At 37.7% G+C, this 20,330-nt stretch overlaps 2 protein-coding genes across 4 annotated transcripts in view; one reads left to right on the plus strand and one right to left on the minus strand.

Annotated features, from left to right (window-relative positions):
• The window catches only part of shroom2a (shroom family member 2a), a 65,590-nt gene extending 61,613 nt beyond the window's left edge, over window positions 1–3,977 (minus strand). The window contains exons 1-3 of one of the 3 annotated variants that reach the window (XM_034677592.1): window positions 3,446–3,976; window positions 940–1,058; window positions 544–754 (exon numbers count right to left, since the gene is read on the minus strand). In XM_034677592.1, coding sequence (XP_034533483.1) covers window positions 544–750 — 207 coding nt within the window. In that variant the 5' untranslated portion in view covers window positions 751–754; window positions 940–1,058; window positions 3,446–3,976. Of the gene's footprint in view, window positions 1–543; window positions 755–939; window positions 1,059–3,445 lie in introns of all 3 variants that reach the window. The other 2 variants (XM_034677583.1, XM_034677601.1) reach the window with 2 other exon arrangements.
• LOC117808107 (synapse-associated protein 1-like) lies at window positions 3,068–17,131 on the plus strand. The gene is made up of 9 exons (XM_034677614.1): window positions 3,068–4,319; window positions 6,805–6,923; window positions 7,157–7,223; window positions 11,226–11,299; window positions 11,401–11,540; window positions 11,681–11,832; window positions 15,579–15,637; window positions 15,728–15,872; window positions 15,960–17,131. The coding sequence occupies exons 1-9, from the start codon at window positions 4,121–4,123 to the stop codon at window positions 16,085–16,087; spliced, it is 1,083 nt and encodes a 360-aa protein (XP_034533505.1). The 5' UTR covers window positions 3,068–4,120; the 3' UTR covers window positions 16,088–17,131.
• The last annotated feature ends 3,199 nt before the right edge of the window (window positions 17,132–20,330 follow it).

Genomic DNA, 20,330 nt, shown 5'->3' on the forward strand with positions numbered 1-20,330 from the left:
TAACCTGTGATGGGAGCAAAGGTTGGTGGCGTTCTTGTTGCCTAAGGTCATTTATTACACTGTCTCTGTGAGAGTGAGGGCAACAAGACTGTACCACATTCAGTGTGGCATAAACTGTGACATTGAGCAAACAGAAAGAGAGAAGCTTCTCTCTGCGTTTCTCCTGTACAGCCAGAGAGTCTAAGGGAGCTGATATTAAGGACATCATGTCCCTTGAGAGAGTTCTTAGCCCTGTGGGGTTGGGGCTTTCCTGCAGTAGGCTTTCCTCTATTTTTGTGCTACAGTTAGGGAGGCCGGTGAATTATCCTGAACCAAACCAGACAGATAGAAGCTACCTTTGAAAGCAGAAAAATGTTTGTATGTATTTCAACATTAAGTAATAGAGATATGTTGTGTTATTTGCATGGAATTGTGAAGAAATACGAAGAAACATCATACAGGTGTTGTGTGTAAAAGGTTAAAAATCATCCCCTTCATTCAGCAGACTAGCACGTCATCTCAATCTCATCTGTTTTTCATCTAAAAGCGGTCCAGATTATTTACCTTGGTTATGAGCAGAGGTTCTCGATGTTCCAGCCCCCCTCTGAGTGTAAATCCCCAAGGTGCTCCTCCTGAAAGAAAAACTTCCACCAGGCTGCAGACCTCAGCATCTCTGCTCCTCAGATCCAGATCCTCTGACTTTTGCCTCACATGCCAAAGTCTCTCTGTTTCTGTGTAGTGTTGGTCACTTTTATAACCCTCAGTGTCCATGGTGCTGTGGAGAAAAATAAGGAGAGAAGGGCAGAAAGATGTCAACAAATCATGTCCTGGAATTAAGTTGCTTTACGTGACCTACTCTTTGAGCTTGTCTATATTTCATAAGTCTTGTGAGCATATTTTGATTTTTACAATACTTCTAACACTATCTCTTGAGCACATGTAGCAGAACATCACAGCTACATGGATGGTGATCCACGTAATGAAATTGGTTGTCCAAGTCTGATATTGTTCCACTCTTAAAGCATGTTGTGTTCAATCAGTGTATCTGTAATCTCCAAACCCATCAGCTATTGCCAGCTCTGTAAATAGAGATTACCATATCAGAAATCATTGATTTTTTTTGTCCTCTAAATCTGGGTCAGACTATGTCTCAAAAATTCAAACTGGTTTTGCAATTCAACATTTGTAGCTTCACTTTTTGACCCGGACTGATAGGATAGAATAGAATAGAATAGAATAGAATAGAATAGAATAGAATAGATTAGAATAGAATAGAATAGAATAGAATAGAATAGAATAGAATAAAATGAAATAGAATAAAATAAAATAGAATAGAATAAAATACAATAAAAAAGAATAAAATAAAATAGAATAAAAAAGAATAAAATAAAATACAATAAAATAGAATAGAATAGAAAAAAATAGAAAAAATAGAATAGAATAAAATAGAATACAATAAAATAGAATAGAATAAAATAGAATAAAATGGAATAAAATAGAATAAAATAAAATAGAATAAAATAGAATAAAATAGAATAAATATAATATAGAATAGAAGAAAATAAAATAGAAGAAAATAAAATGGAATAAATAGAATAAAATAAAACAGAATAAAATAGAATAGAATACAATAGAATAGAATAAAATAGAATAAACTAAAATAGAATAAAGGAAAATAAAATAGAATAAAATAAAATAGAATAGAAGAAAATAGAAAGAAAGAAAATAGAAGATTGATTGATTGAATCAAATAAAATACAATACAATACAATACAATACAATAAAATAAAATAATAAAAATAATAAAATGAAATAAAATAGAATAAATTTAAATAATGATAAAGTGTCTACAGAAGCACAGAATAGTTCAAATAATCTATGTACAAATGTCTGTGTCCTGCAGGGAAATGTGTCTAGGACACTGTGTAACATCACAATAACATCACAAATCTGGATAATGATGTGTGGATTCATATTTAAATGACACCAATGTAGTAAGAATCTTTAGAAATGATATGGTAAACTCACAGTGTATGTGTCTTGTACGATATAATAAAGCAAAAATTATGCTCATGAAGATATTTTACCCTCCATTAATTTGTGAATTTACATTTTCATCTACAATGGTGGTTTAGTCATTCCTAAACAACTCAGTTATCAGAGATCATCTGGGCTTCGTTAAAAGTAGTAATAAAATCACAGTTAACACATACATGAACAAAACAACATATTATTGAATAAATGCCAGTAGGATGACACTGCACTTTATAACTGCTCTGAAGGACGACTGGACAAATAAATCAGGAAACAAACTTTTTAAGAGACACAAAGAAATTTCACAAAACACACAAATATTTGACGAAACACAGGTACAAAAAATTATAAAACTGAAACTTCTAAAAAAAAATGCCAAACATTTAACTAAAAAAAAAAAAATCTTGAAACACAAAAGATTTCAACAAAATGCAAAATCATATTTTAAAATAAGTTAAATTGTAAGAAAACAAAAATATTCAATGAAACAGAGTATTTCATGAAACAAGTTTTTTTTTCCCTTTTTTATGGGTACATTTTTTCGTTCCATTAAACTTTTTTTTGTGTTTGATTAAATGTTTTTTGTGTTCTGTAAAGCTTTTGTCGGCTTGTATTTTTTTTTTTATTATTATTATTTTTGGCTATTTGGGAAATATTTTTGTGGTTATGAAATGTTTGCATAGTTGACCTTCCTTTAGATTATGAATGCAGGTTTTACTTTACAAGTTACATCCACTTCCTTTCTACCTTATACATTATATAACACTATTATCATTATGAGTGTGTTTTAAAAATCCCAGAATAAAGAATAAATCATTAAACTGGAGATGACCTATCCTAGCATTAGGATATCTATTACAAGTAAATAAACTAATCCACAGATGTTTTTTTTAAATGAATGTTGTCCTTTCTGTTAAGAAGTTTGAAAATGATTAGTTTAAAATATGTATTTTTTAAATGTCCTTAACCAGCCTATTGTTTGGTGTATGATAAGATTACAATGGTTGTATGTCTAATGCAACCTGTCCTGAGACTTTGCAGTCTCATTGTCTGTCCTGATATTATTTGCTTTAATTTGAAGGGCACACTTCTTCAACACTCGATGATTGTGTGGATGAAGAAGTTATATCTACTGTCTGTAGGTGTGTAAACACTGACTTTAGAGCCATTGAAACACCTGCTGTCATACTCCAGACATGCTGTTTAAACTTAATGCTCTTATGGAGAGAGAGAGAATTAAACACAAACAATGTGGAGGAGCACAATGGAAACCGCCATCCGCCTGAAACGACACATTTACCCAAACAGCTCTTTGTGAAGAGGTGAGCGGCTCTTCGTGTGAAATTATCATTTTAACCCATTAAATAATCAATCGGATCCTTTACTTTGTCTCAGAAAAACACAAACCCCATGCCTGAAAGGTCGAGCTTACCTGGGGATTCAACTTGTTGATGAACCGGTGAACAGGAGAGCTCCTCGAGGTTAACGCAGCGCAGACTTCATGTTTCTCCTCTCAGGAATCACTCAGGGAGACTTTCAGGGTTAGTTTGGTAAGAGGTGAAAAAAGAAAGGAGCTGTGGGTTTCCTCTGTTCCACACGCAGAGGCTCTTCAGTCTGTATCCTGCTTCATTATCCAAAGCGACACACTGACACAGTCAGGAGAGTTTAAAGGAGCTCAGCTAGCCTAGCTCCATCCAGGGACAACAAGTGAACACAGCGCGAAGCTGCCATCTACCGTTAGCATGCTAGGAAGGGAGCTGAACTACAAACTACTTATTAATTTTAATATTTTCCACAAAGAACATAAAGTCATTTTAACTCCAGAATTATACTTTTAAAATACCTGTTATCAAACGCAGCTAAATCAACTTTAAATTGAAACTTTTAACTTCTTTAAGGACAAACTTGGAATGTCGATCCGGGCGCTTGTGTTTCCATGACAACCTGTCACCGTAGTTTTGGTGAAAAATGGACAAACTTAACGGATTCGCGGAAGTGACTGAAGAGTGAAACGTCACCATCTGTTGTTTTCAGTTTGAAACCGTCCGATTATTAGAGCATGTTAGAAAACTTCTTTTAAAAAGTGTGTAAACGGAATATTTAAAGCATGTTTGCGAATCTGGGAAGCTGGCTCGGGATTGGAAAGGAAAATGAGCAAGGAAAAGAAAACAGGGAGTCACGTGTTGATGTTAAAGACCCAAATCAGGACGTAAACAAACAGACTGCTGCTGAAAGTGAGCAGAACAATGCTGGAAGAGAAGATGTTCAACCGACTCAACTGCTGCAACAAGCTAAAGGCTTTAGTGGTAAGTTTCAACAAGTTATTTTAAGCTTTTTTCTTCTTTGTTTGAATATATTTTTATTGATTTTGCATGGGTGTACAGTTGTGCTCATAATTTTACATACCCTGGCAGAATTTGTGAATTTTTTTTGGCCATTTTTCAGAGAATATGAAAGATAAGAGAAAAACTTTTGTTTCACTCATGGTTAGTGGTTGGGTGAGGCAAATTATTATCAAACAACTGTGTTTACTCTTTTTATATCATAATGACAACAGAAACTACCCAAGAAGTCATACATTCTGCCAGGGTATGTAAACCTATGAGCACAACTGTGCATTCATAATAATAAGAGACACAATGGTGAATATAGACACAAATATCCATAGTATAGTCCAAGTTAGATTAGAAAGGAACGCTTAGGATGCTGGTGGAACTCACCAAAACACCACGAGATCATTAACAGAAACCTATAATAAAAAAAAGGTAAAAAGAGTAAGAATAATAATTTAGAAAAATTAAATAATAAGAAGAATATTTAATATATAAGAAATTGAGGAGTGAATTCAAATGTTAGGAAAAGTAATAAAAATGAAAAAAAAAAACCCAAAAAAAACAAAGCAAACAAGAACACACACAGACACAGACACACACACACACACACACACACACACACACACACACACACACACACACACACACACTCAGGGGAGGGGGGCTCCAGTTGCACACATAGGTGAAGTGTTGACAGTCAGAATCAGAATCAGAATCAGCTTTATTGGCCAGTTATGCTTGAACACACAAGGAATTTGACTTTGGTAAACTGTGCTCTCTTTGTACAAGGCATAAGGATTCAAGGATTCAAAGGATTCAAAGGTTTTTATTGTCAATTTTCACTGTTTATACGAGACATACAGGAAAAACGAGATGCTGTTTCTCTCTTTCAGCTTTTAAATATCTAAAATTTAAATATAAAATACAATAAAATATAATAAGAATAAGAATAAGACGTACAAAATTAAAAAAAAAATGTAATAACTATAACATCAGCTATAAATAGGGAAGATGTTCAACCGACTCAACTGCTGCAACAAGCCAAGGGCTTTAGTGGTAAGTTTCAACAAAGTTATTTTAAGCTTTTTTTTTGTTTGTTTGAATATATTTGTATTGATTTTGCATGGACATACAGCTGTGCTCATAAGTTTACATACCCTGGTAGAATTTGTGATTTTTTTTTGGCCATTTTTCAGAGAATATGAAAGATAAGAGATTAACTTTTTTTTCACTCATGGTTAGTGAAGCAAATTATTATCAAACAACTGTGTTTACTCTTTTTATATCATAATGACAACAGAAACTACCCAAGAAGTCATACATTCTGCCAGGGTATGTAAACCTATGAGCACAACTGTGCATTCATAATAATAAGAGACACAAAGGTGAATATAGACACAAATATCCATAGTATAGTCCAAGTTAGATTAGAAAGGAATGCTTAGGATGCTGGTGGAACTCACCAAAACACCACAAGATCATTAACAGAAACCTATAATAAAAAAAGGTAAAAAGAGTGAGAATAATAATAAAAAAAAAACATTAGATAATGATAAGAATATTTAATATATAAGAAATTGAGGAGTGAATTCAAATGTTAGGAAAAGTAACAAATGTGAAAAAAAAAACCCAAAGCAAACAGACACACACACACACACACACACACACACACACACACACACACACACACACACACACACACACACACACACACACACACACACACACACACACACACTCAGGGGAGGGGTGCTCCAGTTGCACACATAGGTGAAGTGTAGCCAGTCAGAATCAGAATCAGAATCAGGACCAGAATCAGCTTTATTGGCCAGGTATGCATGAACACACAAGGAATTTGACTTTGGTAAACTGTGCTCTCTTTGTACAAGGCATAAGAATAAGACATACAAAATAAAAAAATAAAAATGTAATAACAATAACATCAGCTATAAATACAAAAAGAACAACAAATAGGCATGTACAGGCTAAACAAATATGATAAAAGCGAAGTCAAAGTATTTTAATAGCATACCAAATCTGCTGGATGTTAATCAGTCAAACTGCAGACCATCAAGATCCCTGACAAAGTTCATTAAACCATCCCAAGTGCTGTGGAAGGTCTGGAGGGCGCCGTTCACACTGTATCAGATCTTTTCCAATTGAAGATTAGACATGATATTACAGATGAGATGAGTGTGGGTGGCTGGAGCAGCGTTATTCCAGTTCAGTAATATCAACCGCCGTGCTAATAGGGAAGAGAACACAAGAGCCTTATTCTGTTTGGAAGTTGTGGATATGTTTGCTTGGGGTACGCCAAAGATAGCAGTGAGGGGGCGGAGGGGAATGGTTTTCTTAAATATTTTAGAGAACAAATTATAAAAGGAGGACCAAGTTATTTTAAGTTTTAAAAAAAAATTGAATAAACTTTCTTATGTTTGATATACTTTGTTCCTCGCAGGTTACATCTATAACATTGCCAGCAGTGCCTCCAAGAAACTGTCTGAGTCCGTGGTTGAGACGGCACAAACCCTGAAGAAGAGTGTGGAAGAGGGGAAGATGAATGGAATCATTGATAAGGTAATGTTTTTGTACATTTTTTTCAATCTTCTCCTATTCAGCCTGTTTACTGATGGATTAAGGTGGGGTCAGACTGAATCTTACCCTGTCTTGAAGTTGGGTCTCTGTTCATAATTTGACATAGAGTGGTCTAGACCTCCTATGTTTGTAAAAGCAACTTGAGATAATGTTTGTTGTGATTTGGCGCTATACAAATAAAGATTGATTGATTGATGTGTGTTTTCTTCCTGCAGACTATTTTAGGTGATTTCCAAAAAGAACAAGATAAATTTGTTCAGGAACAAAAGGCCAGAGTGTCTGGTAAGTACACAAAAGTTGTATTTGAAGATATCTGCAGTATTCCCTGGGGCTTCTGTATGATGTATGTGCAGGAATCTGAATCATTACATATCTGGAGATGTTATATCTTTAAGAATGAACACATAGAACATTCAGAAAATCCTGACTTAAATATTAAAAAATGAAGCACATATATCCAAATCAGACATGATAGTCGCATTTAACTTTGAGTTAGAGCAACTTTACCGAGGTGTGAGACGTTTATGTTTCACAGATGAGAAGAGGAATCGTTCTTCTTGCCCTTTAGGTTTGTGTATTTGGAAACAACACTTTGTGTGAATACTTGTTTAATTATGGAAAAGTGAATAGTTTACATGACTATTATCTCATATTTATAATTTATTTTTCTGTTTGTTATTACAAGCACCTGGTTGTAATGTGGTACAACTGCTTGAGAGTGATTGTAAGGCAGGATGATATTTTAAATCACATAAGGAAGCATAAGTATTAGATACCAGTGAAATGGGTGAGACTTTGAGATTCAGAATGGGAGAAAAACACAGAAACTTCTGCATCACTGAAGAGTTCTTGGAGAAACTTCAGCGAAAAAAACCCATATGTGAGGTTGAGTGCAAACTTTATATGTAGAAGTACAAAACCTAGATCATATCTGTCATATATCATATCTAACTAGCAAATCTACAACATCTGTATCAACACAGAGACACAGAGTGGGAACATGAGAGCCGATCATAAGTGGTCTCAAGAGATGCATGGTAATGCAAAGTGTGAACACTGGTACTCAGAGCTGTCCATCATAAGATATAAGATAAGATAAGATATACTTTATTGGTCTCCCATTGGGGGAAATTCTTTTGTTACAGCAGCTTACAACACAGGACAGGGGAATACAACAATGTACTAACATAGTTAAAAAATATAATAACAATAATAATAGCAATTATAAAGGTTAAGTATAATATAATATAATAAAATAAAATAAAATATGGCAACTATTACAGATGTATACACACTATGTACTCTTTTATCTGATAAATAGATAAGGTAAGTTATTGCATGGATAAAATTGCACCAGGTTATTTAAACAAACATACACAGTATGAAGAACAGTGCGATTCAGATGGATTACAATAGTTATTTGTGAATGTGCCAAGTCACATAGTAATGTCCATGTAGTGGAATGGAAGATGAGAACAGATGATTAACGGGACACAGCAGTGCTGGTGTTAAACAGTCTGATTGCACATGGGATGAAGGACCTGCGTTAGCGCTCCATCCTGCAGGGTGGGAGTCTCAGTCTGCTGCTGAAGGAGCTGCTCAGGGACCTCCACAGTCTCATGCAGGGGGTGAGAGGGATTGTCCATGATGGATGTCAGCTTGGCTAACATCCTCCTCTCACCCACCTCCTCTATGGAGTCCAGAGGACAGCCCAGGACAGAACTGGCCCTCCTGACCAGTCTGTTTAGTCTTTTCCTCATGGTCTAATAACACAGTTCACGCATTAGCACCAGGTCTGAGGGACCCTTAGAAATAAACTCTACCCACAATGCAACACTTTGGTAACTAAGTCAGGTTCAGGTTCAGGTTACTTTTTTTTTTAACACTTTATTTTTCACATATTCTTTTATAACAAGAGTAATAGTATTGCCAACACCTGGCATTAAACAAGTGGTCACAACTTTAAACAAATTACATGCAACAAAAAATAACCAAAATGAAATAAATGAGACATAAAATAATTGTGTTTAGATATATAGGGTTCAGGTTTCTTTATTTGTACCCATAGGTGAACTTGTTTTGCAGCCATTGAGATGTTAGGTCATTACAGAATTACAAGACAGATGTCAGACAGAACAAACTACTATATGTGCTAAACTTACTAAAATATCCTAAAACTAATATAACAATAAAAATGATAAAATCAATAGACATGATAAAAGTCCAGCTACAGTTGACTCGCACTGTCCTGCCCTACTCTGGGAATCTGTGTTCAGCTCTTGAGTGACCCAGCACTTGGTACTTTGGTAATTATTGAGGTGATGACAAGTTAATTGTTGATGATGATAATGGAAGGACTTAAATTGTTAGGTTGCTTCATTGTAGATGTTCCTTATTTTATTAAGGAAAAAAAAAAATCCTTATTTACTTTTGTGCATTGCCTTTACTCTGCTTGGCAGTACCTGCATCCAAATGGATTTTGTTACTCTTACTGATCTTGTTTCCTCTTGTCTAGATCAGGGGTGTCAAACTCATTTCAGTTCAGGGGCCACACACAGCCCAAATTGATCTGAAGTGGGCCGGACCAGCAAACTCATAACATAATATGTTTGTATGGTCTTTTTTGCCATGATGAGTCTCACAGTGGGCTTTTGCTCTTTAAGCACTGAGACCTGCTGCGAACACACCAAACACACAAGTTATCCATTCACCTGACACCAAATTTAATGTTTACTGCAAAAGAACAGATAGATTATAATAATGAAGAAGGTAAAGTTGACTATTTTGGACCCCTCAGCTCCAGCATGAACAGTTTGCTTGCTGGACAGTGTGGTATGCAGCGGTGTGGTGTTAGTGTTTGTAGTTAGTGGAGCATCTTATAGTGCCCAAAGAAATCTTTATGAATCTCAATCGGATTATGCAAACAGCAAGTCATTTATTTTATCACTTTGAGAAAAAAAGTCCTGAAAAAAAAAAACACTTTTCAGCTTCTGGTTCACTCAGTCAGCACCATAGACTGTATACAATATGCTGCTCGACTGCTGTCGAGCTATTGTGATGTAAAGAGGCTGGCTGACTAGCCAACAACTACAGTGTTCCCGCCTGTCAGTCAAGTCAGCTGTGCCTCTCATTGGAAGACTCATAATCTCAATATCTTCCAAATTGCTGCATTAGAAAAAAACTCAACCCCTACAGTGTGTGCCGATAGAGAAATTAGCTATCCAGACTACACTGGTCTTTTGTACCAGGCTGTAAACATGTTTATTTCTACTGTAAAGATCGTCTTGAGCCAGCCTCAAGACGATCCTCAATGAACTGCAGTTTTTAGCACTTCCACATTGGACTCATATTTTATAGACCAGAGGTTGCCGCCTGATCTCAACTGAATTTTGCAAATAGCAAGTAATCTATCTTCTCACTTTAAGAAAAAAAAGCATTGTTCAGGTTTTGGTTTACTCCTATAATTTTATGTGACCCCCCAGAGGACAAATCTGAAATAGTAGTTACTTTCATTGAAAAATTCCAGTTAATGTGTTCTCTGTAATTTCTTCACTTTGCAAAGTGGTTCCGCGGGCCGGATTTGAACCTTTGGCGGGCCGGTTGTGGCCCCCGGGCCGCATGTTTGACACCCCTGGTCTAGATCTTTGCTTGTGTTGTTCTTGTTCTCGTATGTATGTTGCTTTGGATAAAAGCGTCTGCTAAATGACATTGTAACATTGTAATTGTAACATTGTAACAAGACAGATGTCAGACAGAACAAACTACTATATGTGCTAAACATGCTAAAATATCCTAAAACTACTATAACAATAAAAATGATAAAATCAATAGACATGATAAAAGTGCTGAAGGTTCCATTTAAAAGGCATATGAGACAACAATCAACCACTAAAAGCTATAAAATCACATGAAGAAATAAGAAAATCTAGGATTAAGTCTTAAAACTGGAGTTTAAGTCTGTATGAGAATATGAGAAGGGAAATGCTGTGGCTTGTTCAGCAGCAGGAACAAAGATTTGTTTGTACTGCTGTGTCCTTCACCTTGGGACTAAAAAACGTCGTCCAGAGTGAAGAAGCTGGAACTCGTAGTCCTCAATTTTGTTATTTGGCTGTTCATATTGAGAATCTCTTCCCAGGCTGTTTTGGGCTGAGCATATTTGTCATGCAAAACATAATAATGAAATGAGATAAAGTCTCTCAGTATGTTTTTTTCAGTTTGTATGCATACTATACTCTCTAAGTTAATGATATAAGAAAGCCATAACTCTGGGCTGGTTGTTTCCAGGTGCTGCTGTGCCCCCGTGGGTCGGTTATAATGAAGAAGAAACCATCCAGCAGCAGATCCTGGCTCTCTCAGCTGTGAGTCTGTCTCCATATAAAACAATTCTTTGTTAAGGGAAAAAAAAAATTTGAAATTGTGCAGCAGTACAGTTTCTTCTTATTGCTTCATTTGTTGACAGGACAAAAGGAATTTTTTGCGAGATCCTCCTGCTGGGGTGCAATTTCACTTTGACTGTGAGCAAATGTATCCTGTCGCCATGGTGATGCTGGAGGAAGATGAGCTCCTTCAGAAGATGCGCTTCCATCTGGTCCCCAAACAGTGAGAGTGTTTTGACACACACATAAGACTTTGTCCGGTCCCTTTTCATCATGTGCATCCCCGCATAGGAGTGGGTTTATTAAGAACAAAATGTTTGCTTCTATTCTGAGCTGACTGTTCCTCTGTGTCGTTCATTTCAGGGTGAAAGAAGACGTCTTCTGGAAGAATTACTTCTACCGCGTGTCCTTAATAAAGCAGTCCGCTCAGCTCACAGCTCTCGCAGCACAACAGGCTGCAGAGCGGAGAGGCGTGGAGAAACCTGGCTCCAGTTCTGAGGAGGGCCAACAAAAGGGTATCTTTCCTTTGTGGTTTGCAAAAACAGAATGAGTTCATTTTGATTCACTGCCTCAAAAAAAACCCCACAAAACTGGAAACATTCATGAGGCAAATAGAGAAAGGACAGACTTTTCCAGAACACTGTATCTTTCAAAAAACGCTAATACAAGGATATCTGACAACAGCATGCCTTTTTGTCAAGATTGAACTGGAAACTGTTTACTCTACAGGACACACTGTAGCATTTTGCAGATTGATGGCCTGAGTGATAAAAGATTTAGTTCCCAGGAACCACTGTTTAATTAACTAAAAGGTTCCTGCAGCCTGTTGGGTCATATATTTATATCATGCTCAATTACTGCAAAACTCAGACAAAATAGTCTGCCTACATGTGTCATTTCAGTCATAGAACAGCATGGTTATAACTGACTAGAATGAGAAAAAAAGGGTTTAGAGAAACATTTATTTAATGTTAATTTTCAATATATAGTTTGACCCATCTGTTAACATCAAGGAGGCAGGCTTTGGGACGTACCAATACTGGAGCCGGTTAGCCAGAGGAGCTCTGGCTAAGAGTTTTCATGTCGTTCACCATTTTCCTCCCTGAAGTTAGCAGGCCATGGCGAAGCACTTTCCCCCAAAGCAAGAACATAAGTAACATCTTGTTCCCTGCAGTGGACGTGCCTTAAGTTCCCCCAAATATCCCTCAGCCTTGGAATAAGTTCTTGCTGTGAAAACATTCAATCAATCAATCAATCAAGCTTTATTTATATAGCACCTTTCATACAAATTAAATGCAACCCAAAGTGCTTTATAGCGATTAAAAACAAGAAAGAAGCAGAAATGAAACAATGGCAAGACATATTAGGGGAAGATAATAATAATAATAAAAATAGTAATAATACAAATTAAAAATAATAAGAATAACATCAAATAGAATAGACTAATGCACACCAAAAATAAAATATAATAATAATAATAATAATACATTTTATTTATATAGCGTTTTCCAAAAACTCAAAGACACTGTACAATTGTTAAAATCAATACAAGCAAAATAAACAAATAACAAATAACACAGATCAAACAAAACAACAAAACAGTACAATCACAAATGAAAAGCTAACTTAAAAAGGTGAGTTTTTAAAAGAGATTTGAAAGCTGAAGGGTCAGAGCAGTTTTGTATATGGGAGGGGAGTGAGTTCCAGAGGGTGGGGGTGGCTACTGAGAAGGCTCTGTCCCCCCAGGTTCGGTGTTTGGTTCTGTGAGGTGGGGACAGGAGGTTGGCATGTGAGGAGCGCAGGTTACAAGAAGGAGTGTGATGGTGGAGGAGGTCAGTGAGGTAGGAAGGGGCCTGGTGGTGGAGGGCTTTGTGGGTGAGGAGGAGGATTTTAAACTGTATGCGGTAGGGGACGGGGAGCCAATGAAGATGTTGGAGGACGGGGTGTGTAATTAAAATAAGTTAAAGCATCAAAATTAAGAATAAAAATAGTTAAAATAAATAGATTTAAAAAGGGTAAGGATAAATATATAAGAACATTAGTTCTTATAAAACAAAACGTTAGTCAAATTTCTGTTTTTGTAAACAAACAGTATTATCTTTTGTTTGTGGCATAATTTACTGAAGAGCAACATTACAAAAATATACAAAAAAAAAACAAAAAAACAAAAAGACTGAATAACTGGTGAAGAAGGCCAGCTCAGTCCTGGACCTTGTGGAGGGGGTAGCTGACAGGAGAATTATGGCCAAGCTGTCGTCTCTGATGGACTTTTTTCTATATATATTCTTGTTAAATTCTTGTTCTGTACACCTTCTTGTTTGCTGCTGTAACTCCATGAATTTCCCGGTTGTGGGACGAATAAAGGAGTATCTTATCTTATCTTATAAGATAGTAAATAGATTCTGACAAAAAGAGGCAGTAGATTAGTCTGAGGGGACTTGGCTTGGGAACTGGAGGTTTGACTCAAGGTTATTATAGTTTTGCATTTTTCATGAGTTTTTATTTTTATTTCGTTTTGACTTTTTGTTTTCAATTTCAGTTTAGTTTTAATTAGTTTTTGAAGCGGGTTTGCTAGTTTAGTTTAGTTTCTATTTTTTGAAAATGCTTAGTTTTAGTTTAGTTTTTATTAGTTTCAGTATTAGTTTTAGTCTTTTTTGCCTGAGTGCCTGGCCGCTTCTGTTTCAGGGTGAGGGGGCTGGGTGCTCTCTCTTGCCTTGACAAGGTATGCTAGGTTAGCCGTCTTGTGTGAGCTTTTCAAATGGACTTTAAGATTAGTGGGATTTTCCCCCTTGAGAAATGGTCCACATATTTTATCACCTTCCATTGCAAGGCACTTACTCCTATCAGAGACAGTCATATTCAAAGCAATCCCAAATGGGGCTCTGCCGCTTTCTCCTGACTTTCGCAGCCATTAACGCCATTCGCTGCTATTTGCTCTCTCGGGAGTTTTAACACACGTGAATGCCTCTGGAAAGAAAAGTCAGTTCTCCGTCTCATTATACTTACTTATTGGGCATTCACACAGGAACGGTTATAAACAGGGCAGGTAGTCGGAGCGAGAGAGTTTGTCTCTAATCCTCCTGCAATTCTGCCTCGCTGTGAATGCGCACGCCCGTCAGCTGCAGGCTCCGTTTGGCGCGCTCCAGCGCAGATGCAGAGAGCAGAGAGCAGAGACGTCCACCCGATCAGTCTCGATCTTTATTACATATCCACCAAGCGGCAAACTCCGGTCTCAAACGATGAAGCCAATGCGGAAGTGATATAAACTGCAATACATCGAAAATCTGCTTGAGGCTGGCTGCAGAAACACCGGAAACCACATAGATATGAATGGGAAAAAGACGATCTTTGCAGCATTAATAAACATGTTTACAGCCTGGTTCAAAAAACGGCTTGGCCCTACAATGCTAATCTCTCTAATGGCACACACTGTACGCAGTGTGTGCCATTAGAGAGATTAGCGTTGTAGGGCCAAGCCGTTTTTTGAACCAGGCTGTAAACATGTTGAACATGTGACATGTGAATTTTTTTCTAACATGACGGTTAAGAAGATATTAAGATTATGAGTTTTGCCCAAATAAGGACATGACTGACGTGACTCCCGGTCGGGAACACACAGCCATTGGCTAAGAGACTCACACTACGTCACACTCTGCCTAGTTGAGTTCCGCATTACCAATATGGCTGCTGCCGTCGATTTGCTTCAAAACAGCTCTCAGGAACAGATGGGTGACGTCACGGCTACTACGTCCATATTTTATACAGTCTATGATATCCGCTCAAAATACTGAGTTTAAGACAAAAACTAAAGACATTTTCTCTATCATTTTAGTTTATTTTAGTTAGTTTTGTAAACTCACAATACAGTTTCAGTTAGTTATCGTTTTTTTTGTGAAGCCTCGTTTTTATTTTTATTTCAGTTAACGAAAATGTTTTTTCACCTCTCGTTTTCGTTATTTTGTTAGTTTTCGTTAACTATAATAACCTTGGTTTGACTAGTTCAAGACTTCGTAGAGACCAAAGTCTGGAGCTTGGACCGGTTGCTAAAGAGATGCCAGTTCACCAAAAAGCCCCAAGTGCTCATGGCTCTCGTCTGTGTACAGCTCCCTCCCTCTGAAATCTCTCCAGTACATGTCTATAGGATCCTCTTAGTGCATGTGTGCCTATCATGTTTCATAACAGAGTGTATAAAACTAAGTTTCCTCTCAGGGATTAATACAGTATTTCTTCTTCTTCTTCTTCTGTTAAAATGTTTTCACAGATATTGTGAAACAGAAAACTCACACTGACATCAGCAGAAACAAACCAAAGTCAAGTGAGGTGAGCAACTTTTTAAAAACAAGCTAAAACAAAGAAGTGAAGAGACTTCATCATGAATGAGTCTGACCTTCTCTGTTTCTGTTTTGAAAGGATGAAGAGGAGATCTCCACCAGCCCGCCTGTGTCTGAGTTTGTGAGCGATGCCTTTGACTCATGCAACATAAATGAGGACGACCTACGCAAAGAAATGGAACAGCTGGTTCTCGACAAGAGGGAGCATCCAGACTCACAGCAGGGTGAGTGTTTCTGTTGAGCTGGATTGTGATGTAATTCCAGAGGTTATCAGAGCTCAACGTGTGACTCCATTTGTTTTGTTTTTTCAGAGGAGACTCCTGACTGGGAGCGAGAGCTGCAGGAGGAGCTGCAGGAGTACGACGTGCTGCCTGATAACGAGAACCACGATGATAACTGGGACAAAGAGATTGAAGAGATGCTGAAGGAGGAAAGTTAAAGCGCTCACTCACGCTCCAACAGCTTTAATGTTTCAGAATCACCTTTAAGGTCAGAAACAACACAAGAGACACAGATTAAAATGCTCTCAGAGGATTCATTCATCACAGTTTTCACTCCTCTGAGAACTCTGCAGACTGAGGAATAACACTGAACATCATTAACATTTCATTGTATTATTTCTGTGGGCTGAATGGCTCTTCTGGTTCTATGCAGAAATACTTTGCATTGTGTCCTTTAGTTAAAACAACAGGAGGTATTATCCTGCAAACATCTGCTCTTACCAGCTTACCTCAGATCATGCATCAGGATTCAAAGGGAGACCATAACTATTGATGAACAGTGACTGTTTTTACCACAATTAACAATTTAAGGATGATAACAGAGACCAAAAACAGGAAGTTGAAGTGTTAAAGTAGTACAAGTACAACCTGAAATCAATGAGAGTTTGGACTCTGTGTGAAATTTGAAAAAATGTGAAAGCTTACTGAAACTGTTTTGATATATTTTGTTGAAAGTAGTTCAGAGAAAATATATTCAGTGTTCGAACTGACTACTTTTCAAATGTACACTCCTACAGTATGGAATACCTGCAGGTTTGACTGATATTTACAAAGATCCAAACAGTTTTTGACTTGAGGGTGAAGGTCAGGATCACAGGTTTACAGTTTGACTCAGTGACGTCTGTTACACAGCACCTACAGAAGTAGGTCCCAGAAGTGACAGGTATATTAGACCCAATTATGAGTAAAGAAATAAGACGGATGCATTCCATTTCTTTAAAGCTGTATTTTTGTAAATGTAAAATAATTGTTCCTCTGTAAGTTAGAAATCAGAAGAGAGTTTACTGCAGGAATATGGAAGGGAGGTAAGACAAATAAGGATCCCAGCAGGGTCTTGTCTAACAAGGGATTGTAATTTGTATTACCATCAGTTCACTGTACATGAAACTGATGATTTGTGTGTGCAGTTCTTATGATTGTGTGTAAATTGATATTCTGTGATACATTATTATTCAAGATAAAGCTGTTTCTTTATGATGCAACATGTTTGGAGACTTCCTTTTAAAAAACAAAGCTTTCCCTCTTTCTGAAAACGTCTGATGCACACTGAGTGGACTCCACAGGTCAAAAACACTGTGACACATCCGTTGTTTGTGAGTGACCAGAGAATGAATCAGAGGACTCAAGCGAAGCAATCACTGTCTTTAGTGCTGAACTTGACAGGAATACATAAACCCACAATGCATCCTCTACATGTAAACACAAGTCCAGTACAGTGAAACAGGGTTTCACTCCTGCTGTAACTAACCACACTGATATGTACTCATCAACACACCGCAGAGAAGCCACCAAGTATCAAGTCACATTTTTGAGATACAGCATAAAGAATCAATTCAACATGATGGAGACAATTTAAAGGCATGAAAACAAAGAACAGAGAGAGTCAGATATTTCAACAGGAGGAGGAGGAGCTGACTGAGAGAGAAGCTGTAGAAACACAAAAGAAGAGAGAGCAGCTCAGAGGAAATCTGCTGAGTATTAGAGAGCAGTGCAACATGTAATACAGATCAATGCTGTTTTAGATGATCGTACAGTTTCGTGTCCAAGGCCATTTTATGTTTCTCTTTTATCCCTTTTTTTTAACAGTGATTTAAATTCTTGAACAGTCTGCTACGGTTCTGACTCTGTTGCTGTTTCATGCACGCTCTCTTCAGCACTAACATGTCTGTGACAACACCATGCGTGAAATTAAAGCTGCATTCACCAGATTTGTAATCTAAGTTTATATGGAAAAAAAAACAACTTGTTTGGTTCAAAGGAGAAATGTGCAAGATTGAGTTTCATCTAGTGGTGAGGTTGGACTATGATTGACATTTTGAGGGTCTGACTGGTTACAGCTTCCACAGACATGTTGGTCTGATGTCTCTTAAATCTAAAAACACACAAAGTGAGAGGCTGCAGATTGACTTCATGTATTAATATGATAAATGTGCTGATATGAGGTGGCATAATGACAGACAATAAAGGCCAAATTCCACCAGATCCGTGTCCAGGCTGTCTCTGATCCGTCACGGCACCAAATCTGATAGGTTTCTATTCTAGTCAATGTGTTAACTTCCATTGGATCCGCTCCGTTGCGCTCCGGCTACTGCAGGTCAGAACGCAACGGATCAGATATGTAGGACTTCTATTTTTGCGGGATGCTGGAGCATGACGCATCAATTCAGCACAGAGCAGACGGAGCGGGGCAGGAAGTCAGGTACCAAAACAAAATAAAAACCCGGTTAATTTTCAGAATAAAACACTCTGTGTTTGCACAGAGTTGCACTTTTAACATACAAGGCCCTAAATGGATTGGCACCATCCTACTTGGCTGATCTTCTCCATGCTCACAACCCAACCCGAGCACTGAGTTCAACAAACCAGCTGCTCCTGGATGTGCCTAAAAGTCGCCTTAAAACCCGGGGAGACCGAGCCTTTGCAGCAGCGGCCCCCAAGCTCTGGAATGGCTTGCTACTCCAATTAAGATCGGCCCCAACTGTTGAATGTTTTAAATCTTTGTTGAAGACCCATCTCTTCTCTTTGGCCTTCTACTCGTGAAGAGGACATTAATATCCTGTTATGTTGTGTTGTTTATTGTTGTCTTCATGTAATTTTTACTTTTTACCTTGTAAAGCACTTTGGCCAACACTGGTTGTTTTTAAATGTGCTATATAAATAAAGTTGACTTGACTGTGTTATTTCAGATCGTTTTTAACTTAACTATGAAAACAAAAAGGCATTTTGAGCGGAGGCATGCCTGGAGTCAACGGGTTAGTGGTTTTCAGAGGACCAGAAAGACAAAATGGATGAGGAGAGGAGGAAGAGAATCCTTGGCTGTTTCCGAAACTGCCTACTATACTAGTAGTACGTACTGATTTCGCCAAAACTCAGTGTGTAGTAAGTAGTAAGTGAACAAGAGCAGAATCTGCAGTATGCCAAAACTCCCGGGATGTCTACTGATTCGAGAAAATTTCCTAGTATGCATCAGACCCAGGGGAGCATCCGGCTCGGCTGGTGGTGAAGCTTTCAGCGGAGTATCTGCCCCCTGGTGGCTGGCTGCAGTATAGGTCAAAAACTCTGTCTCCCTCATTCATTTGAATGGGGGAGCAGTCAAACTTTAAAAAATAAATACACGTCATACGAATGAAACGGATTTCCCCCGTCAAAAAATAAGGAAAAAGAAAAAGCAGAACGAGCGCTGTGCATTATGGGAAACAGTACGAGAGGCAGACTGGTCCGATGCATGCTGAGATATTTTCCTGAATCAGTAGACATCCGGGGAGTTTTGGCTTACTGCAGATTTTGGTCTTGTTCACATACTACATACTGAATATTGGAAAAATCAGTACGTACTGCTAGTATAGTAGGAGATTTCGGAAACAGCCGATGATCAGACCTGTCTCCCTCGCATGCTGTTTCCCACAATGCACAGCGCTCGCTCCTCCTTTTCTTTTTCCTTCTTTTTTGACGGGGGGAACTCAGTTTTGGGGTAATGTGAAAGTTATTGAATTCCACACAAACCCCTTCTCATCTTTTTAAATCATTAGTGATGCTAAATAAGCATTTTCTCTATCGGCTTGCCGTTGTTTACCTCCGCTGTTTGAAACCGGAAATCCAGTGACGTCTGGCTCAGCATGCTGCATGACAGATCGAACAGAACAGTCATACTTCATACTAAATTCAAACGCAGTATCTAGCAGGCAGCACCTACTGCCTACTACATTAGTAAGTAGTATGGAGCCGGACCGCAGCGGATCGGAGACGGACCGGACACGGATCTGGTGGAAGTCCCGTGTAATAAGAGTGATACTGGCCTGTAAACTGAGAGAACACCAATAACAAGACAAACAACATTGACAGTCATTATCGAATTCATCAGCTGTGATCTCCCCCTCAGACTGATGTTTACAGTGTGTGTGACCTGTTCAGGATTATCTCAATGCAACACAGAAGAGGTGTGATTTAAATCTTTGGTTCAGCTAATGTAATACTTTGACTTCCCTTTACAATATATCCTATTTTACGTTTCATATTCTGTTCAATAAATATACTTCACAGAGTAACGTGGTCACATTAAAATCAATCTGGTTGTTCAGTACAGCATCATGATGTGGATTAAAAGGCTGTAAAAACATGAAAACATAAATATATTGAGTTTCTCTTTGTAGCAGTAAACATCAGCACACGCAAGGAATAATT

This window comes from Notolabrus celidotus, chromosome 2 (genome assembly GCF_009762535.1).
Source record: "Notolabrus celidotus isolate fNotCel1 chromosome 2, fNotCel1.pri, whole genome shotgun sequence".
Lineage (NCBI taxonomy): Eukaryota > Metazoa > Chordata > Actinopteri > Labriformes > Labridae > Notolabrus > Notolabrus celidotus.